This window comes from Musca autumnalis, unplaced genomic scaffold, assembly GCF_047663935.1.
Source record: "Musca autumnalis isolate F117 unplaced genomic scaffold, ASM4766393v1 scaffold_2, whole genome shotgun sequence".
Lineage (NCBI taxonomy): Eukaryota > Metazoa > Arthropoda > Insecta > Diptera > Muscidae > Musca > Musca autumnalis.
The window spans coordinates 175,632,489-175,654,805 of record NW_027411755.1 but is presented as its reverse complement, the minus strand read 5'-3'; the positions used below and the strand labels follow the sequence as shown (position 1 = coordinate 175,654,805).

At 35.5% G+C, this 22,317-nt stretch overlaps 1 protein-coding gene and 2 long non-coding RNA genes across 6 annotated transcripts; 1 reads left to right on the top strand and 2 right to left on the bottom strand.

Annotated features, from left to right (window-relative positions):
* Positions 1–5,470: 5,470 nt before the first annotated feature.
* spict (magnesium transporter spict) lies at positions 5,471–8,402 on the bottom strand. Its single transcript, XM_073969976.1, has 3 exons — positions 8,122–8,402; positions 7,707–8,042; positions 5,471–6,699 (listed from the first exon to the last, which is right to left on the bottom strand). Exons 2-3 carry the CDS (start codon positions 8,017–8,019, stop codon positions 5,843–5,845), a joined length of 1,170 nt encoding a protein of 389 aa, XP_073826077.1. The 5' UTR covers positions 8,020–8,042; positions 8,122–8,402; the 3' UTR covers positions 5,471–5,842.
* Positions 8,403–16,636: 8,234 nt separating this feature from the next.
* On the top strand, positions 16,637–20,464 carry LOC141393192 (uncharacterized). Of its 4 annotated transcripts, none has more exons than XR_012410026.1 (5): positions 16,637–18,718; positions 18,829–19,076; positions 19,134–19,378; positions 19,443–19,702; positions 19,762–20,464. It is a non-coding gene; the product is annotated as an uncharacterized lncRNA (long non-coding RNA). The 4 variants fall into 4 exon arrangements; XR_012410027.1 differs by having other exon boundaries at positions 16,637–19,076; positions 19,762–19,836; positions 19,885–20,464; XR_012410025.1 differs by having other exon boundaries at positions 18,583–18,642.
* On the bottom strand, positions 20,459–21,756 carry LOC141393191 (uncharacterized). Its single transcript, XR_012410023.1, has 2 exons — positions 21,473–21,756; positions 20,459–21,399 (listed from the first exon to the last, which is right to left on the bottom strand). It is a non-coding gene; the product is annotated as an uncharacterized lncRNA (long non-coding RNA).
* Positions 21,757–22,317: the final 561 nt, after the last annotated feature.

Here is a 22,317-nt window from a genome sequence, read left to right as displayed (position 1 = left end):
AATGGAGTCAGACTGCGCACAGCAACAGGGGAGCCTGCTGCAGTACATGGAAAGATAACCGTGAGACTAACTATTGTCAATAAATCGGTCGATTACGAGTTTATAGTTGCTGATATCGTAGACGAAGTTATAATAGGTGCAGATTTTATGATTGCCTTTGGTCTTAATCTGGATATGAAAGAACGTGTGATGACATGGTCCAATGTGGAAATTCCATTAAATATGGGTTACGAGGAAAACACACCTATTAGACGTCTGACTATGGAACATCCAGAGATTATACCGCCTTGTGCCGAAACATTGATATGGGTACCAATGGATGGAGATTGTGGAGTCGGGAAATTGTGGGTGGTGGAACCAGCAGAGAACAAAAATAGTAACATCTTAATAGCGAATGCCCTGGTGAAAAGCAACGACGATGGATTGATTCCAGTTAGAGTTTTGAACCTGTCAGATAAGCAAGAACAAATTTGCCAATTTTCCGACTTTGGACAATGTACACCAGCCGAAGCTGTAATCAATTTGGAAAATAACACCGAAAAATCAGCAGCCACGGAAAAGAAGCACCTCGATGGTTACATCAAAGAGTGGACACACAACTTATCACCTTCCGAGAAGAACAAAGCCAAGCAGTTATTATGGAAACATGCCTCTACCTTTGCGTCTACAAAAGGGCATCAAGGAAGAACATCGGTGGTGAAACATGAAATAAACACAGCAGACGCAAGACCAATAAAACAGGCCCCAAGAAGCGTTCCACTGGCAAAAAGGGACGAAGTCCAGAAGTTGATAAGCGAAATGGAGGTGAGTGGTGTGATCGAACCGTCGTCGAGTCCCTGGTGTTCCCCAGTAGTACTGGTCAAGAAGAAAGATGGAAGTACCAGATTTTGTGTGGATTACAGAAAACTAAATGATGTCACCAAGAAAGATAGCTACCCGCTCCCAAGAATCGATGACACACTAGACACCTTAGCCGGGACGTCATGGTTCTCTACCCTCGATCTGCAGAGTGGTTACTGGCAGGTAGAGATAGCCGAAAAAGATAAGGAAAAGACAGCGTTTGGCGTTAACGGCGGTCTCTGGCAATTTAATGTCATGCCATTCGGGCTCTGCAACGCCCCGGCCACCTTTGAAAGGCTGATGGAGCGGGTGCTGAAAGGGTTGCAGTAGAAGTCGTGCCTTATATACTTGGATGACATCATAGTCATGGGACAGACCTTCGACGAACACCTCACGAATTTAAGGAATGTACTCCAGCAGCTATCGTCTTCGTGTCTAAAACTTAACCCGAAGAAGTGTAACCTCTTCCAGCGAGAGGTGAAGTTCCTGGGGCACCATGTGACGACGGAGGGCATATCGACGGATAGCGAGAAGATTAAAGCCGTCAGAGACTGGCCGCAGCCTCGAAACCTCCATGAGCTGCAAAGCTTTCTGGGTCTCTGCACCTATTACCGTCGGTTTGTCCCCAATTTTGCCAACATTGCCGCAAGCTTACACCGACTGACTCAAGAAGGGCAGAAATTTCTATGGAGCAACGACCAGGAAGAGGCATTCCAAAAACTCAAAGACATGCTCTGCAAAGCTCCTCTTTTGGCGTACCCTGTACCCGGTGGTAAGTTTGTGTTGGACACTGACGCCAGTGCATACGGGATCGGTGGTGTCCTTTCCCAGGAAATAGACGGCCAAGAAAAAGTCATCGGGTACTACAGCCGAACATTGTCAAAGCCTGAGAGGAATTACTGTGTGACGAGGAGAGAGCTGCTGGCAGTTGTGGAGAGCATCAAACACTATCACAAATACCTGTATGGACAGCACTTCCTGCTAAGAACCGATCATTCCGCTCTGCGATGGCTGCTCCAGTTTAAGAACCCGGAAGGTCAATTGGCCCGTTGGATCGAAAGGCTTCAGAGTTATGACCTAAGTATCGAGCACAGAAAAGGTGGAAAACACGGTAATGCTGATGCCCTGTCTCGTCGGCCATGCAAAATTGAATGCAGACATTGCTCGAAGGCTGAAGGCAAAGCAAGTATCGTCGATGTCCGGCTACTGCAGGTTGAGTCCGGCGAGGATTGGTCGGCGGAACAAAGAAAAGATCGCACCCTAGGCAAACTAATTTCTGCCATGGAAATGGGCGAACGCCCTAGTCGCAAAGAAATAGCGCCCGAAAGCCCCCTTTTGAAATCTTATTGGGCCCAGTGGAACAGTCTACTTCTAATAGATGGGTGCCTACATCGTAAGTCGGAGGGCGACGATGGAAAAACTCACCGCAAGTTGATTGTCGTACCAGACTCCAAAATAAAAGATGTCTTGTCAGAGTTTCACGATGGGCCAAGTGGAGGACACCTTGGTGTGACAAAGACTGCTGAAAAGATAAAGCAGAGGTTCTACTGGGTCGGCTGTCAGAAATCCATTGCAGACTGGATTGCCAGTTGTGAGAGGTGTATAAGAGCTAAAGGTCCAACCCGGAAGAGTCGAGGCCACATGCAACAGTATAATTCAGGAGCTCCATTTGAAAGAATCGCAATGGATGTGGCTGGACCGTTTCCAATAAGCGACTCCGGGAACCGGTATGTCTTAGTGGCCATGGATTACTTCAGCAAATGGCCAGAGGTTTATGCCATTCCCAACCAGGAAGCCAAGACAATAGTGGATGTGTTCAGCAAGAATTGGATTTGTCGCTATGGTGTCCCATCCGAGGTTCATTCCGATCAAGGAAGTAATTTTTAAGATTTAATCGCACCCTGGAAGAGCATCTACGAAAGGTGGTAGATAGCGGCCAAAGAGACTGGGATGAGCATATTCCAAAATTCCTACTAGCCTATAGATCGGCCATTCATGACTCCACATCTCGAACCCCAGCCAGAATTTTGTTCGGCAATGAATTGAAGCTGCCTGGTGACCTGATCTTCGGTGCCACACCAAACCCCGAAATTGATAACGATGAAAACAGTCAAAACTCTTTCAGTGAAGTCCACGATGCAGCACGCCGTCGGATAAAAATGGTCAGCAACCGCATGAAGGCGAGGTACGATCGAGCGGCAAATACCGATGGGTTCCAAGAAGGGCAACTGGTACTATTGTTCAACCCACAACGGAAAAAAGGACTATGCCCCAAATTACAAACGCACTGGGAAGGCCCCAACAAGGTAGTCAAGAAAATAAATGACGTCGTGTATCGCATACAGAAGAGCGACAGCCCTAGATCAAAGATGAAGGTGGTACATCTAGAACGGTTGGCCCGCTATGGAACGAGAACTGTGCCAGGTCATGAGGAACAGGCTTAAGCGGGAGGCAGTGTGTTACCAATGCCCATACCACAGAGAGGGAATTGTGCCTATTCGGGATGAACAGGCTTAAGCGGGAGGCAATGTTACGAATGTAACTGATAGGTTTAAGTTAATTTAGTTTAATTTCCGTTAATTTAAAAATTTGAATTGTAACGTAACGTTTTATTACGCAGTTATTTTATTTAAGCAACAACAACTACCATGTAGAACTCTCTTCATCATTCTAGTCGTTACATTACCTTTTGTTAATGTTCTTTTGTTTGTTTTGCCAAAATCATATAATTATCGTTTAGTTTGTTACTTCTTTTCTTGTATTTATTTGTTGTTGTAATTACGTCATTGATCATCCCCCATGTATGTGAGTCTGGTTGTTCGCTTAGTGCGAATGTGCGTCTGTGTGTTCGTTGTACATATTCGAGGAGTTGCCAGACATTTTCTAGAGGACTCTCGAACAGGGAGACTTTGGGATATAAATACAGGGGAACTGGCAATGACGAGTGAGTTGTGTTTTAAGCGTTGAACTGAACAGATCGGTTAAATAAGAGCTGCGTGCTAACTAGAGACTTGCTGTGTGCTTTGTAATTAAAGTCGGTTCTGAATAAGTGTAATAAAGTAAATAAAGCATTGTAGAAACGTAATCTAAAACGAACCCTGTTTTATTTGGTACAAATCGTATCGGGGAATAAAACAACGTCTACACGGAGATTAGTTAAATCTAATTCCGTAACATTATGTATAATGACCCCATAGATATTTTTTTAAAAGAAATAAACAAATAAACTCCAACTTTTGTAAAGTTGTTGCATAAGCATTTTTATAAGGTCAATCACTTTTGTTAATTAACTTTCAATATTAATTTTGCTAACATTGCATTTTTATCAGTATATTAACATTTATGGCATTACAGCCAATCAAAATGCATTCTTATAATAAATTGCCAATTCTGCATTAAATGATAGTCTACTAAATTTAGGGTATATTAGCCAATCAAAAACTCATTTTTTATAAATTGCTAATTTTGCAATAAATGATGGTTTACTAAAAATTAGGGTTATTAGCCAATCAGAATAAACTAAATAATAAAAATGCTTACACACCAGCTAAGAAGAAGATTATAAATATCAATGTAAAATTCGATTTAAGTCAGTCAGTGTTTAACTCCCGATCTATATTCAAATAAACGGTTTTTAAAAGTAAATTAAAAACAAATAAACTTTTTTTTAATAAGTGAACGAAGTGCAATATAAAATTCGTATATTATAACAAGTAACCATTAAATGTCAAGGAGGACCTTCTTCGCATTAACTTTTAATGTAAAAATTTTATTTTTAATGCCTCCAAATTGATTTATTTTGCATTTTTTTTTTCAAATCCAAGAAAACATATAATAATAGCCCTAACATTTATTTTGTTTGTTGTTATTGTTTTAGGTAGCCATGTTTTAATTTTGACGTTGCTGCAAGATCTACTATTTATCCGTTCTTTACTTTTGTGCAAAACTTGTTACGTGAGAGCAATTTTGACAGTTCTCTCCTTTTTTTTATTATTAAAAGAGTAAAGGAACAAAGCTTATGCTAAAGTTATTATCTTTATTAAAATGACGACAAATAAAACGAATCAGAGAGGTATATTATGAAGAAAAGCGCTGGAATAAACGTACATTTATAGTACGTTTACATCTAACCAACCCACTGGATTTTAAATGTAAATTTCATATATGTCAATAAAATATAACCGGATTTAACAAACCCACTGGGTTTTAAATTTCAATTCCATTACGTCAAACAAATCCTCATAAAGAAGGTTACTCCTACAAAAGGCTATAATATAAACATGGCATAACCCAGCATAAAAGCTATAACATAAACTGCCTATTATGTTGGAGAGTTTATAATCAATGATTAGTGAACTCTCTAAAATTAAGCCAATTGGCTTTCCCATGATTAAGGGGCAGCGTTCAGAGGTGATAAAATCGGGATGATGGAGACAATTATGTGACTTCATTTGTCAGTTCAGGGGAGATTACTCTGTATTGCGAAAGCAAATGCGATGCGAAAGTTAAATGCGTTATGATGATTATATCTGTCGAAGTGGGACACTATCCGCTGATTCTGGTAGGGGTTACCTCTTGGACCGTGCAGACTAATTTATTCGGTAGCATTAATGAACTAAAATTCAAATCATTTAAGCTGTTTTATAGACTTTTTGGACTCGAGTCTTTATTCTAAATAAAAAATAACATTTTTGTTCTTTCTTTTTCTTCAAAATCTTCTTACAATGCTAGCTTATAGATTAATAGACATATACGACTAAAGACTTATTTCATAGGACTTTGGATAAAGAAGGTCTACATCATTAACAATGTATACATAAATATTAAATCACACCAATAACAATTTCGATTAAAAAGATAATAACAAAAAAAACATACATACATACTTCTTTTGAAATGTTCGAGGAGAGGATGATAGAGATGGAGGGAAAGGAGGAACCTCTTAAGTATTTATTTTATCAAGCTATTAAACAGCGTATTACACTTGATAACGTTGCTTGTGTCATGCCGTACGATAAATATCACCAGAACCATAAGTATAACGACGATCTTTTAGCGTGGGTTGGTCAACCATTATTTCATCATCGTATTGATTAAGTTTTTGCATTTTTGGACGCATAATTCCACGTACATCATTCAATGATATGTCCATATCTTTAAAAGCATTTAACATAAATACTGCACTTATAACTACAAGGAAACCACAAATATCGCCCAAGATATCTTCAAAACGCATATGGGTAAATTCTTTGAATAATATCGCTGAAGCTGTGATGACAAGTGTTGTAAACATAACATAATAGATGGGTGTAACAATGCCTGTATTGAAAATATCCAAAGCCTTGTTGAGATAATTCATTTGTATGGCTATAAATGTAACCGTGATGATGATCAAAAACCATGGCATCCAGGTAGCAAAATCATTTGTTCCCGAGATGGTGTCACGTATTGCCAAACCTAGGGCTTTGCAAGACATTACGGTTAAGGAGCCAATGCCTGAGCACAGGAATATGTAGATCACAACATTGTTGTGCCCATGTCGTGGTGCCACAAAAAATGCCACAAATATTGTTGATCCTATTATGAGTATGACGTAAAATATAAAACCTGGATCTTGTAACTTTTCAAAGAGCACCTCCAAGTCTTCAATTTCTTTTTCCTTGGGCGAATGTATGACAATAATTGTCGAACCCACAATGCACAGGAAACAGCCTAGTTTACCAAGCAGGTTGAGTTTTTCATTTAGGAATTGCGATGCCATAACTGCTGAGATAATAACACTCAAAGCTCCCAACGGTGTCACCAATGAGGCAGGCGCAAAGGCGTAGGCTGCAAAGTTTGCAGCTTCTCCAAGGCCCACTAAAAAGAAAAGAAAATTAAGGAATTAGTATAAATTATTATTTTTGGTATAGAAAATTCAATATAGGGATTGCCTCTGGGAAAGACTTCATATATTGTGAATCTATGTTTAAAAATAAAACCACGCACAATGGGAGGGCGTTAGCCCGAATACCTATATTACAGTCTTTGTTGCCCCTTAACATCGGTGGGATAAGGCCCTCGGGTTAGCATTCGTATCAGATTGACAGTGTTTGACCACCGGCTGCCAACCCAGCATCAAATGCTGATACAACAGAAACAATGGGCTGAGGTACGAAAAAAAAAAGCGAAGAAAAAGATGAATGAACCCGTTGGAAGCTAGAGCAATAATCGCCACCGGAGAAAGTATAAGCTTGTTCCGCCATTCACAGTGGTTCTTTAGAAGACAAACAGAACGGAACAAAATTCTTTTAGAGGCTCATGGCTCAACAGTTTCCCTTAAAGTGAAGTCTAAAATGATTAGACGGCTTTCAGCCGGAATTGAAAAATCTCTCCTATGAATAAAAATGTTACCAGGCTACAAAAAAAAAAAAAAAAAAAAACATTTAACTTGCCTTATATTTATACTCATATCAGAACCTCAAAATTATATATCGATAGAATAGGAATAAAAAGGAACACTTCGGCCAAAAATATGAACTTCCTCCGTAAGTTGCCGCTAAAGGAAAGATATGCCAAGGGCACTTTTAAACGAATTAATTAAATTAAGGTAACACATCTCAAGTTCTGCAAATAGTCATCGTGTTAGAAAAAACAACATTAATCTCATAATAAGTAATAGATGAAGAATGAGTATGGAGGAACAAATCACACAAAGACAACGCCCTGTTTACTGCTCTACTTTAAAATATGGATCATCACATTGCAAACAAACAATCAATAGCATTGTAACATCTCAAGAAATGAATGTGGACACATACAAATAAACATACATACGTATTTAAAATATTATCACTCTTGTTTACATCGCTTTTTTGCATACTTACTTGTCAATAAACCAGCCCACCAGATCCATTCCTTTAAATAACCAAAACCCCCTGCCGAAGCTCTAAGTTCACCATGACGATTCAAACGCATCAGTGCCTTCTTCTTAATAATAAAACTAGAACCAATGAAGAAACAGGAACTAATAGCTAGGCCAACACCAATATAGAAATCTGTTTCTCCATAAAGCTCCGAAAGAGATGGTGAAGATGCATTGTTACCAAGGGCACCGCTTCCGCCGCCGGTACTGCTAACACCATTATTAAGCTCGGTCACCAAGGACGGTGAAGTATCTCCATTAACTTCAACAGGCATTAGTTGTTTTCGATTTCAATACACTACAAAAACAAAAGATAATATGTTGTCTTGTCTTATCATGTCTTATTTATGATGCAAAAGAGTCAATGAATCACTCACCTTATCGAGTTCAAAAAATTATCTCTAGAAATCAATATTCATTTGTAAAAAATGAATTGATTTCTTTCAAATACTGTTTTGTATGGATTAGTTTTGTAAATCACAGTTTAATTTGCTTTATGTTTAATCTGTTGTATTTTTAATTTTTTCCAATTAATTTGCTATGTTTTTTGTCGTCCTCTCATTTCGCTTAACTAAATATAGAATGTGAGAGGAAGAGGAACATGAAAATGTTACCACCGCAAAAATGTCCCGACAGAGTTACCAGAATTTAGACATATGCTTGGTTTACATTTACGAAATCCACTCGATTTCAACTGTCAAATGAAATCCAGATGAGATTTCATTTGACGTTTGAGCTATGGAATTGACAGTTGAAATCGAGTGGATTTCGTAAATGTAAACTTAGCAATAGTGGGTTTATGAAACCCGGGAAAATTATACATTCCCCTGATCAGCGCTAGAGTTGTGTAGTTCCGGAACGAACTAGTTCCAAGGAACTATTCCGGACAAGGAACTATTGGAACTATATCCGACTCTTGCATTTATATATGTAGTTCCTTCAGTTCATATAGTTCCAGTCGAGCATATAATTCCTTTCATTTGTATAGTTAATTTTCTTCCTTTAATCCCACACTCACTTCGATCTTTCTCGTTCGGTTTGTTCATCATTCAGATGCGTTCACATTGTAAAATAAACGTAATTAACATCCTCGTTACATCGCTGCAATTTATTTATTTGTATGTCAATTCATCCACCAAAAGATGAAAACAAAAAGAAAGAGAAAGATTCGTTAAACTACTTCACTCTCGGAACTATTTGGAACAAAGGAAATAAAAAAAACGACTAAAGAGAAAGATTCATTGAACTATATCGCTCTCGGAACTATGGAACTATATTAAGAAACTAGTTCCTTTTGGGAAAGGAAAGATCGATCCGCTCCAGAAACTAGATTGACCAACTCTAATCAGCGCAACAATATCCACATCTGGAAAAAATCAAAGAAATTGGAGAGTTTTTACTAAACTAGAGTTGTTGCCTTTTTTGTCTGGTTTATTGACATACATATGTATACGGCCAAAAACCTAAAACTTTGCATGTTGCGTGTGCATTCAAAAAAAAGCAAAAAATTGAAATTGATAGATGTAATTTGTATGTTTCAACAACATTTAGTAAGTACGAGGACAAACCAATTATTTGTGAAGGAACAAAGATAAATTTAAAATTAATTCATTTTTGGAGGAAAATTCAAGATTTCGAGAATTGACGGCTTTGCTACACACTTGTCATGCAAACACATGCATACAAAAAGGTTTCATCGGCCGACAGCATGACTGATAGGCATGGCACAATAATACAGGTAGAGCGACAAAAACTGCTGGTTATCACACTAGTTGTCAAAATTCATTGTTGTGAATAAAAACACATACAAAATGTAAACTAGCAATTCATAATCAGGGCAATCATGAATAAAAATTCCGTGCGGAATTTGTTCCCTTTCCCGAATTTCACAATTTTTTATTTCCATATTTATGTCCAAAAAGGGAATATTTTTGCCAATTCAGAGAGAATATTCCACAATTAAAGCTTTGTTCCTTTACTTTTTTAATGGTAAGGTGGTAAAAGAGAAAAGTGTCAAAATTGCTCTCTCATGAACATTTTTACCAGAAGAGTAAAGGAACGGAAAAATGGTAGATCTGGCAGCAATGTAAAAAGAAACAAAAAATCAATTTTCGTCTTTTATTTCACAGTTTTTAAATTAGTTTTGTCAGCGTTCGACTTTTTCTTCTGCTTTTCGTCCATTTTCTTCTTCATTGTGATATAATCGTCAAACAAAAGTCGAAAAATCAGTTCTGCCATTTTTTACCTGCAGAAATTTGTCTGGTAGCCTGTGGTAGAAGAGAAAGCCATTTTCGCTCTCTCTCACTCTCTTAAAAGTTGCGTCCAGTTTTGCCACTTTTTGGGGTTAAGGAACGCTTTGCAGGTTAAAAATGGTAACAAATTGTAAAAATGGTAACCTCAGGTAAGTAATGGAACACAGCTTAAGTGATTTTAGTAGTTTCCAACTTTTTAAAATATTAATTTTGAAAGAATTTCACATTTTTAAATTATTTTCCGTGCGGAAAATTCCGAGGAAAATATTCATGATTGCCCTGAATAATACATTATTGTGACCAAATTTGACGTTTCGTATGATTTGATGCATGGTGGAATATGAAGGTGTTACATCAATAACAATAACGCATTACTTTTACATTAGTCTTTTACATAAAACTGAGCGTGATAAAGCGGCGTATTTCATTGTGTTTCTACCTTAATACAGGTACAGCAAAAACAGCTGGTTATCTAACTAGTTGTCAAAATTCATCACTGTGAATAAAAACACATACAAAATAGCTGTGTTCCTTTACTTACCTGAGGTTACCATTTGTTACCATTTTTAATCTGCAAAGCGTTCCTTAACCCTGAAAAGAGGCAAAACTGGAAGAAATTTTTAAGAGAGTGAGAGTGGAGAGAGAACTAAAATGGCTTTCTCTTCTACCACAGACTACCAGCAAAATTTCTGGAGGTAAAAATGGCAGAACTGATTTTTCAACAATGAAAAAGAAAATAGACGAAAAACAGAAGAAAAAGTCGAACGCTGACAAAACTAAATTAAAAACTGTAAAATAAAAGACGAACATTGATTTTTTATGTTTCTTTTTGACACTGCTGCCAGATCTACAATTTTTCGGTTCCTTTACTTTTCTTGTAAAAATGTTAATGAGAGATGCTCTGTTCCTCATGGTACAAATACACAGGTAGCCGCATCGGCAATTGTTGGCAACATAAGATGTCAAAATTTGACTTCAATTCAATGCAATTGACACATTATGTTACCATCAGCTGGCATGATAATGCTACCTGTATTATTGTACCATGCTGTTCCTTTACTTGCCTGAGCTTACCATTTCTTACCATTTTTAACCTGCACAGTGTTCCCTTACTTTACCATTTTTTGCCATGGTTACCATTTTTAAAAGTAAAGGAACATACCAAGAGCAATTTTGAGCAATTTTGACACTTTTCTCTTTTACCACCCTTACCATTAAAAAGTAGAGGAACAAAGCTAATGTAAGCTAGCAATTCATACCCAGCAAAAAATTTTGGAAGTTGTGCAATTGGAGTTATGATTACACAACATCTTTCGATGTACTCCAACAGAGTTATGAAAAATGCACTCCGTTCGATACATTTGATAAGCAGTTGCTGTAGAGATCCCTACAGAAAAAAAAACAGTTGGTTGATCTCTACACATTTCTTCAAAAGATAAACGAGAGTGTATACAATTCGAAGAATTTGTAATAAATTATAGGCCGTTTATATATAACAAGGTTAACCCAGTGGGTCTGGGTTTCAAATGTCATTTCCATTGTATATACTTCAAACAAATCCTCATAAAGAAGGTTAACCCTGCAAAAAACTATAATATAAACGCCGTATTAAAGAAATAAATAAAAATAAAGAAATAACAACTTATGTTGCGAATATTATTGCGGTAATTCACGAGACGGAAATGTTTAATGTAGTGGAGTTGGAGTCCATGTCGAAAGCTGAACTAGTGATGGGAAGGCAACATAAAAAACTTTAGGATGATGAAAGAAAATCAGATGCGCTTGGAATAAATCGAGAATGAAGGAAGTAAGCTCAAATGTGATTGAATTTAATGGAAACTTTTATTTTAATTTGTGTTTATATAAAAAAGTTCTTTGTGTTCTTGTTTTACACAAATAATAAATGCATTTTATTTATTTTGGGATATTTCGCAATGGCTTGCATTTTCATTGCATCTTTATAGCACGGTTACACTGCAGCTTTTTGCCGGGTTAACCCACTTCATGAGGATTTATTGCTTAATCTGGTCAAATCTGACCAGATTTGCCATACAAAAATTAAATCCTCTCATGGCTGGGTTTATTTTAAATCCTGCACAAATCCACCAAAAATACAGTGTTGTATTCGGTATTTGTGCAAAAAATTCCAACTCTACTCAAAAAGTACCAAAAGTTGCAACTGTTTTTGCAACAGAGTTAGTCGTGTTTTACACGTTTACGGTTGGTCGCATGAGATTTTATGGAGTTAATAAATCTAAAGTTATTTGAAAATCATAAAATTATTTATTTTTTTACATTAGACACTTTTTTAACAAAAAGTACGCTTGATACCATGATACAAAAATGTATCCCTGTGTGTAAAATATACCAATATGAGCAAAGAGTGGACGATATCTCATACGAAAAATTTTGAAAGTGTAAAACACGACTTTATTATTTATTTTGTATGTATACGTAAACAAACATCAGCTGACAGTTTATATCCTCGAAAAGCTAATAATAGGGCGTTTATACTATTGAAGATTAACCCAGTAGGGTTAAGAGATCCAGTGGGTTAATCTTAACCGTTTATATATGCCTTTATGAGGATATAAATGACAGCAGACAGCTGATTTTTGTTTATGTATACAAGTTATCAGGAAACAAATATGCTATTAAATATGTAGTTAAAAATATAAATTAATATTATTAATAAATTTGAATAGTTGCAATAAGGTGCTGACATAGCTGTTAACGCCCTGATTGCGACAATAAGAATATTAAGTAGGGCAATAAGGTGCTGACTTTGTGTCAATGCCCAAATTGCCACAATATGCTTATTATACAATTTGGTGGTGGCTAGCTATACTTTTAGTTTTAGTTCAATTACATTTATACCTTTAATGGGAGCGGTTAGCTCGTACTAATAATAAAGTAATTCAGAAATCAATAACAATGTTGTGTTATTATTATGCATTGACCAAAAGGCCAATGTGATGAAATAAAGATCGTAAATAAATAATTGGCGCCCAACAAAGTAAGATCATCCACGCCCAACTATAACAACACCATCATCTACATTTGGATCAACAAGCAACTGGAGATTTAGTTTATATTTGTAAATATTAAATTAATCAAAAATAAAGACATGTAAGTAGACTTTTTGATAAAACATAGACTTCAAAATTTTATGCACTTTTTGAGAAAAAAAAGAATTAAAAAAATAATGTGGAAATGTGTTTTAGAAAATGTGACAAGAATTTAATAATTCAGTGTAAGTGATATCATAACATGTAACTAAAAATAGTTTTTTCGGCTAAATTTTTCTTTCGTGAAAGTTTCATCCTGAAGTGCTCGTCCATAATAGACATGGATATAATCGAGCTACAGAAGGTGATAGAAGCGGCGGTGAAAAATGACGTCCGCAAACGAACGGAGCGATTAGAGAAACAATTCCAACTTCAATTTGACGATATAACATCAAGATTTGACCACATTTATGCCAATAGATACTCCTTAGGTACGGAAGAGGATAGACGGAAAATTGACGATAGTTCTTCATGTAAAAACATGAATGTTTTTCGGAAAAATGTTCGAATTCTAACGAAGCGAAAATGGTCAACTCTTCAGTTAAAATTGGTTACGGGACACCCAATGAACAAATAGAATTCCCTAATAAATTAAAGGAAACAATTAAAAAATGTTGAACTAAATAAACCCAAGGAATTACTGACCTCTAACGAGGCAGTAACCTTAAACAGTTTAGTTCCAATAAATACAAATAATTCAAATTCAGTTCAGATAATTGAACAATCAAAAAGCCGTAATAAAATACGGAATAACTTTAAGAAATCGAACCTGAAGAAATAAGGTATATTCGACCTCTAACGAGGCTATAACCTTAAACACTTTAGCTCCGATAATTAATCACACGTTACAAAAAGTGTCGAGCACTTATAAACAATTGGATATAAATAAACCGAAAAGAATTTTTGACCTCAAACGAGGCAATAATCGAAAAGTCTTTGGCCTGCTTAAAGTCTGATAATAAAATTATACCTATTAAAGTTAAATCTCAATTTAAAAATAAAGGACTTAGATATCCCCTATTTTTGGAGGACAAACAAAAAGAAAATAACAGTAGCGACAAGTTAATTGAAAATTTAAATGAAATAAATGAAGTTTCCATTATGGATTACAAGAAAGATTTTAAAAATTATAATAAAATGTATCTTCATGACTATATCAAAATCAGATTAAGTCAATTTAAAAGTGAATTTAAAATAAAAAAAATGAAATACTTCAGCCAAAAGAAGTAACACAGTCTGATAAAAATGACAAGAGGGTTAAATATATTAATAAAAATTTTGTAAGAAAGAATTCACACAAAATTATAACACATGGTTTGCTCTTAGAAAAGAAGAGCCGATATAAAGTACTACATCGTTTGCTAATAAACAATAAAAACCCGTTAAGCAGATGTAATACACACAGGCAAAATAGGGTGTTTGACAAAGGCAAAAAAGCCTACTATCCATATTTCATACTTATTGCTCATTTTATTAAATTTTTTTGCAATCTTTTATCTTATTTAATCTTATTTGTATTTAATCCAATTTAGTTGATTTTTAAGTTTGTTTTCTTAAAAAATATTAATTTATCCATTTAATATTTCGCATTATTAGTAATATTCATTAATCTCATATTTTGCCCTTAGTAATCTATTAGAGTCCTCGTTTCTTAAAATTTCGAAAGTAGTAAATACAAGCAGAGCATCAAGTGAGCTCCTTTATAAGATTTTTTATGAGTATTTTAGAAAAATGCGAAAAATTAATAAGTTCCAAGGTTTTTCCACAAAATTGGTTTATAGATATGATTAAGTGTTTATTTCAACACCAAATGATACATTTGTTCATACAAATTTTCTAAAAACGATTTAAAATATCATACAATCCCATTTTTAGCATATTATTCAGCAGACAGGTTGAAATTTTATAAGACAACCGAAGAAAAAATTGCAAACTGACGACAGCTTTAGCAAACCGTTCTATTTAAGCCATGATTCCATGATTCGTCCTAGCAATTATATTACTATCTGTCCTAACTCTAGCTTCTACCTAACATTGGCATATTAATCTTTAGAAACTCAATACTACCTCTTAGTTGAGAATAACTTATTTATTTTCCAATTTTTTATTCAAATGATTACATGATTTTCCGCACTTTAAGAAAGGGATTGTTCTTTCTTAGCCAAAGTAAAAAAATCATTGGTGCACTCAGATTTTTTCTCTAAATTTTTGTTCTTTTTAATTTTCCTTTCTTCGGACATTGTTTTATGGAAGAAAAAATGTTTAACGATCTTAGAAGTTTGATTAAAGGACACTCTTGATCTGTTAAAAATTTGTTTTTAACATAATTGAATTTTGTTAAATAAATTTATTAGCAAAGATCTCACTTTACCATTAATTAGAAATTTCTTAAATCCTTCTCTGGATTAAATTCAAGTTGAATTAACAAACGAACCTCCACCAAAATTCAAAATGTACCCTAATTTCTTTACTACAATAAATATACGTAATTTGTCCAATTGCTTAGTCCATCATTAAGATTGGCAGAATAATAGTAAATCAAATGCAAACAAACGATCCAAGGCAAATGTTGGTCTATTAATAGAGCAATTTCTAGTATCATTAAAACAAAACACATATTACCATCAGATATCTTCTACAAGAAACCTCTCAGGGCTGCGAAGGTAGAAGGTAGAATTTAAACTATAGGCATTTGTAAACAAAACAAAGGAAGTGTCAATAAAATATTTTAATTAAAAAATGTAACATTTGATTAAATATAATTTTCATTTTTAACGTTTCTATGTCATTTCACTGATAACTCGCAGAAAATATAACTCTTTCAAAATACTCGAAATCGCTAAGAATTAATTGACGCTTTTCAAACCCTTGTTTTGCAAATCAAAATTCACACGTACATATGCATATTAGGGCTTTATTTTTTCAAATTCAACAAAATACCGCACATATTAACAAGGTTTTCGCATTGTATCCACTTAGGTATTGTTTGTTCTGAGTTGAGTCTATTGCAAACTTTACCTTATTTCATGAGCATTAGGCAACTTTAAAGTTGGTGTCAACTTTTTATTAATTTGGATTACATTTATGTTTAAAATATGATTTACATATCGCAATTTCGCTCACCGCTACCTTAACTTGACAGACTAGGTATTTCCTAAATCGGATGTACATGAATTTTAGAGAAAAATCGGTCACTAAAGATGTTCAGTAGATCGACATGTTTGTTATTGTAATGAATACACAAAAGCTCTTAAATTTTGCATGTGAGAAAAAAGGGCATAATAATGTTTAGACAATCTTGGACATTACTTTAGCCATAGCTAAAACCCTTAGAACTGATTGCCGCATTCTCTGAAAACTCTATCATGGATATGAGTGAATTCATCCTCCGTGGGAAATGATTTTAATGGTATTTTAACCTCATCGAAAATAGAAATAAAAGCACAAAATTTCGTTTTGAAATGGACACTTATATTACAGCACAGGTCAGCAATCTGAGTTTTTACTTATATAATTCGAACAATTTTTCGACGATTTTTTAGAAGGGGAGTGGCCCGAAAGGTCAATTTGCGATAGATTTATTTGCTTTCTTTCCTTTTATTGCATTGTCCAAGCTGTATTTTTGTTTCTGTTTAATAAATCAATATTACAATAGCATTGCCGTTAGGTCCACAAAGATAATTCAAGAGATCAATTTCTTTTTTATATGCCGGTTAAAAAATCAATAGCGAAATGGGACGGAAAGGCAAATGAAACCAACTCATAGGCAAATCTTGGATATAAGTAATAATAGTGACCAAAATTGCACAGTTTCGCTCAAATTCTGAATTTTAAGATTATTGTCACACTAGCTAAATATAACGTTAAAAACTCCCCAAATTTAGGGAATAATAAATTGAAGTCTATTTATTGAAAGGTTTATAATTTTGCAATTTAATTAAAATTATTAGTTAATGTAAAATTATTAATTAATGTGAATTTATAATAACCATTTAGAATAAGTTATGTAGTGCATGTATTATTTATAATATATGTAGCTCACCTGCGATCGGATTGAATAATAAATCACCAAACAAACAGCAACCACGATGATCGAGCGACGACGATCTAAACGCGCGACTAAATAATGGTCAAGATATATTTACCAGGTTACATAAAGAGCACAACAACAACCCAACTTTGGCCGAAAATTCTTCAAAATATCAAAATGTTTGTTTAAGTTTTCAGACAGACAGTTTTGACAGATTGAAACCAACCACCAAGCTATTTTACGCCACCTTATTATTCCATCATGCGCACTACTAAGTACCGATAGTGTCACCATAAGACATGTTTTCACCCACACTCCTGGATCCACTCGCTTTCACGAAATCCGAATATCCTAGAGTAGAGTCCAGCTGCCAAGCGGTCATAATATTTCCTGTAAACCATAACGACACCATATTGCAGTTGGAAGAAAATACAGTTGCAGAATGCGACGATAGGGTCATAGCTGTCAACAATTGTGCAAAGGTCAACCAAGCAACATTCTGCAGAGTAATGAAAAGCGATACCTGTGCGCGTGCAATTCATTCAGGAGGTTCTGCCCAATGCCACACACAACCAAGTCACTTAAGACCTATAACCATCGTGGACGAGGGTGTAATAGTAATCAACGACCAATCCGCAAGGGTTAGAACAGATAACAGCCCTGAAATGACCATAAGCGGTACTTGTCTCATCACCTTTGAGAACACAGCTACAATAAATGATACCAATTACATAAACCACAATGGAAAACCTAATGAAAGCACCAGGAATAGCCTCTTCACCGTTACTGGACATCATTGGCCATAATGATGTTTTAAGCCTGCCGATGTTGCACCGAATGAATGAGCAAAACCTGAAAATCATAAAGGAACTTAGGGATGACGTTGCATCAGATGGCTCCCCAAAAATGTTGTTTGCCGTTGCAATGACAGCAAGTCTATCTTTTAGTGGCGCTATCACCCTTTGCCAATATCTTAAGACAAGACGTGCTTCTAAGAAAATTCATCGAGTTGTTGAAAGCTATGTCGTGGCTGGGACACCCACTTCTTAAAGGGAGAGCAGTTATCAGGAAACAAATATGCTATTAAATATGTAGTTAAAAATATAAATTAATATTATTAATAAATTTGAATAGTTGCAATAAGGTGCTGACATAGCTGTTAACGCCCTGATTGCGACAATAAGAATATTAAGTAGGGCAATAAGGTGCTGACTTTGTGTCAATGCCCAAATTGCCACAATATGCTTATTATACAATTTGGTGGTGGCTAGCTATACTTTTAGTTTTAGTTCAATTACATTTATACCTTTAATGGGAGCGGTTAAGGCCTGCGTACATAAGCTGCTTTGCCTGATTGCCTTGCTTACCTGCTTCATTTCTGACGTAATAAAAATAATAGAATAAAGACGAAATTTCGAACTGGGTTGCCATCAGTTGGAAATTGGGTCGGCCTTCTTTGTTCTTTTATTTTTTTATTGAAGCAGCAAAGCAAGGCAATCAGGCAAAGCAGCTTATGTACGCAGGCCTTTAGCTCGTACTAATAATAAAGTAATTCAGAAATCAATAACAATGTTGTGTTATTATTATGCATTGACCAAAAGGCCAATGTGATGAAATAAAGATCGTAAATAAATAATTTACATACGTACAAAACATCAAATAAACATACATATGTACCATGGTGTAAAATTCGCCTTGATATGTACATTAATAATTTATTTAAATTTTTTATAGAATTGGAAAATAAAAACTTATTTGCAGTTTCTCGCGTACCTGTAGGCAAGATCGGAAATAAAAAATTGGCTGCCGCTGATTGCCCAATTGGAGGAAGATCCATCACCGTTTCCAACCTTGGAGGAAAGCTGAACAAATGGTCAGCATTGGCGGTACATAGTCCAAATATTTCCAAATTGCCACAGGCAGCTAATGCAGCTATTTATCAAAGTGACAAATTGGAAGAGGTCAATGAAGAAGGAAAATAGGTGGGTATGATTAATTTTGTGAGGGAACATTTTGATTTAAATATGTAACTCTTTTAGATTAATGAGAAAGCAGCAGCGAAGATGATAAAAGAAGATGGTGCCTCCGAAGATAAGGAAAAAGAAAAACAGCATCACCAATTAAAAAAAACATTATCACCAATAGAAAAAGTATGTTAGCCATAACATTTCTGAACAAATTCTTAAAGCTGTCGGTTTAGATGTCAGTGACACAACGGATACACCAAATGCCCAAAATGCTCCCTCTAAAATGAGTAATCTTAGGACAAAAATATCTATCTGAAGTAAGTGAACATATTTAAAACATATTTGTGAATTAGGCTAATCAATTCTTCTATAATATTCTAGAAGTGCTAATATTATATAATTTTCAATTGTGGATATGGCAGCAGCAATTGGTTTGGTGGGAACAGTGGCGTTAGAATGGGTCCAAGTGGGTTGATTATGTTTCATTAGCCCAAAACAGCTGGTGCAAAATATCTGCCTTTTCTCTCCCAGCCTATGGCTATCCAAAACGATCTCCCATTGCAGTTAATTTCTATGATTTGGGTTTCTGTTTAAAGGCACTGGAGACTTTACTATAAATAGATGATGCCTTAGATATCCAGGTAAGAAAAAAATACCTAATACCTATCGCCACAATAACAATATATTTTTTCCCCGCCAGTTGGCCTACAATAACCAGATTATACGCGACTACTTCCGGAATGATTTTCCCAAAGTTCTCAAATTGGAAGATGAGGTACAACAGTGACTATTTTTTACTAGGGTCGTAATGGTTTTTTTACAGGAATCAAATGTCTCGGATGGTGATATTGAATCAGATGTTATAAATCTCATTAACATGTGCCGCGAAAATAATTTCACAATGTGGCTCGCATATTTCATGGTATTGCAAGTCCCAATTATCCAGCTATTATGTGAGCATTTTGTAAATTTTGACGGCCTATACAAAAACAGATTTCAATCAATTGGCTTATTGTGTTATTGTGAAAAGGCGCATACAATATGATATATGTATATATTGAACATGTCGTTTCGCTGCTGATTGTGCCCTTACCCTCAAACCATTTATTTTGTTAAAAATTGGCTAACTTCCGTCTCGTCAGTTTCTTTGTGGTTTTAAAACTTCGTCAGAATTTTTCAGTTGCACACTTAAGCTGTTCCTCGAAAATGCAGCTAAAAATGATACATGTTTTCTTTTTACCCGCGTTAAATAAAAATGCGCAATTGTGACATTTTGAAATATCAAAGTTTGTTAAGTATTACGGCGTTATGAAACACAATACTTCAGACATTTGTCATTTGCCATTATTGTAGCATTGTCCTATTTTAAGCAAATTGTAATTAAAAAACGAGAAAAGTTATCCAACCATTTTGTGTGTTTATTCATATTAAAATTTATAATTTTTGTTTGCTTTAGACCTCTGTGTTTCATATCTTTTAATTTTTCAAATACAAATTCAAATTTGCAGTTGCTCAATATAGTCCATATTTATATTAGGCCATTTTCCTTGCAGCAATTGTCAGTTTGAAGGAGGGGAGGTTCTCGTTCCTCTGTATCCAGGCTGAAAAATTCTTCAACCTGGACTGGTTGAGTTCATGAAGATTCAAGGGACAGGTGAGTGGTGTTGGTTGGGCAGCTAAGCAAATGCAGCGTGTCGTGTGGTCCCAAACCATATGCTGGGTATCGTTCCATAGAACCCTGGTGCCGCATATCTTATCAAAGACCAGCCTAAAGGTTCAACATGGTTTCTTTTTCTGTACCCTGTTTCCGACAAGCGACTTGAGGACCTTGTTCCTCCTTCCGATATTTTCACCAATAGTCATGGCTGTGAGAAAGACTTAAACATGCTGTGGAACGTACACCGAATAACATGGGGTAATTACTGTTTGGAATCAGGGCACCATCCATCAACACGTTCAGGGGGAGCCTTATTTCAGCCGTCCGCATTAATTACAATCTCTATGGTGTCTGGAGGCTATGGAACTTTAAAAAGTAGAGAGTTTCAACCACTGTTGGAGGGTAGTCGGCTTAACACTGTTGGAGGGTAGTCTTCTCAATAGCCTTGAACAGCTTGGCATAGTTTACGGTAGGCTTTGGATATGTCAAGAGCTACTATGACTGTTCGGGGTCGCACGGATGTGACATTCATTGCTGTTGGCTGTACAATTATGCATTTTCCGGAATTGATATTGGACAACTGGAAAACTGTGGATTCTTCTTGTTTCTGCTTCTTGTTGTTATTTTTTATCCAAGCTTTTAAGCATTCTGATGTGTGACCACTCTTGTTGCAGACGTTTTCTTAAAGAAATATAAGTGTTATTATATTTTGGTATTCAAATATTTATTTATATTTATGTATTTATTTACTTACCTCTGCGAATTTATTTTAATATTTTTTCCCTGTTTTTATGTGTGTTGCTGCGTATTTTTGACAATGAAGCAAAATGTAAACAAGAAAATGCTTGCAACTTTTCGTACAAAGGGAAATGAGCTGCATTTTTTAGTACGAAAACAGTGTTGGGTTATATTAGTATCCAGATTTCGGGCGGGATCTCAAACAAATCCGGTCATGAAAAGATTTAAATTTGTGTGGTAAATCTTCATAAATTTGATGAGATTAGGCAAACAAATCGTGATAATGAAGGTTAACCCCGCAAAATGCTCTAATATAAACAGCATATAAGTGTAACCAGCAAAGATTAACCCACTGGATCTATTAAACCCAGTGGGTTAACCTTCAATAGTGTAACCGGGGTATTAGACAGACTAAAAATGCAATCCGAAGAACGCATATAAATTCAATCCAAAGCACTGCATCTTAAGCAGTGATTTTGATCGAAAATGGAGTGCATCCTAGCTGTGTGCTGAGGAAGCAAAATGGAGTGCATCCTAGGTGCGCGCTCTCTTGTAAAGTTCATAAGTGAATTCATAGGAAAAGATGTACTCCAACGGCAAATGTACCGTACACTTGTAGTGATTCAAATGCATCCGAGGATGCAAACTTTTTGCTGGGTAATAATACATTATCGTGACCAAATTTGACGTTTGGTATGATTTGATCATGGTGGAATAATAAGGTGTAACGCCAAAAACAGCTGATCTTCATACCAATTGTCAAAATACCTTATTGTGAATAAAATCACATACAAAATGTAAACACGCAATTCACAGTAATGCATTATTGTGAGCAAATTTGACGTTTGACATGATTTGATG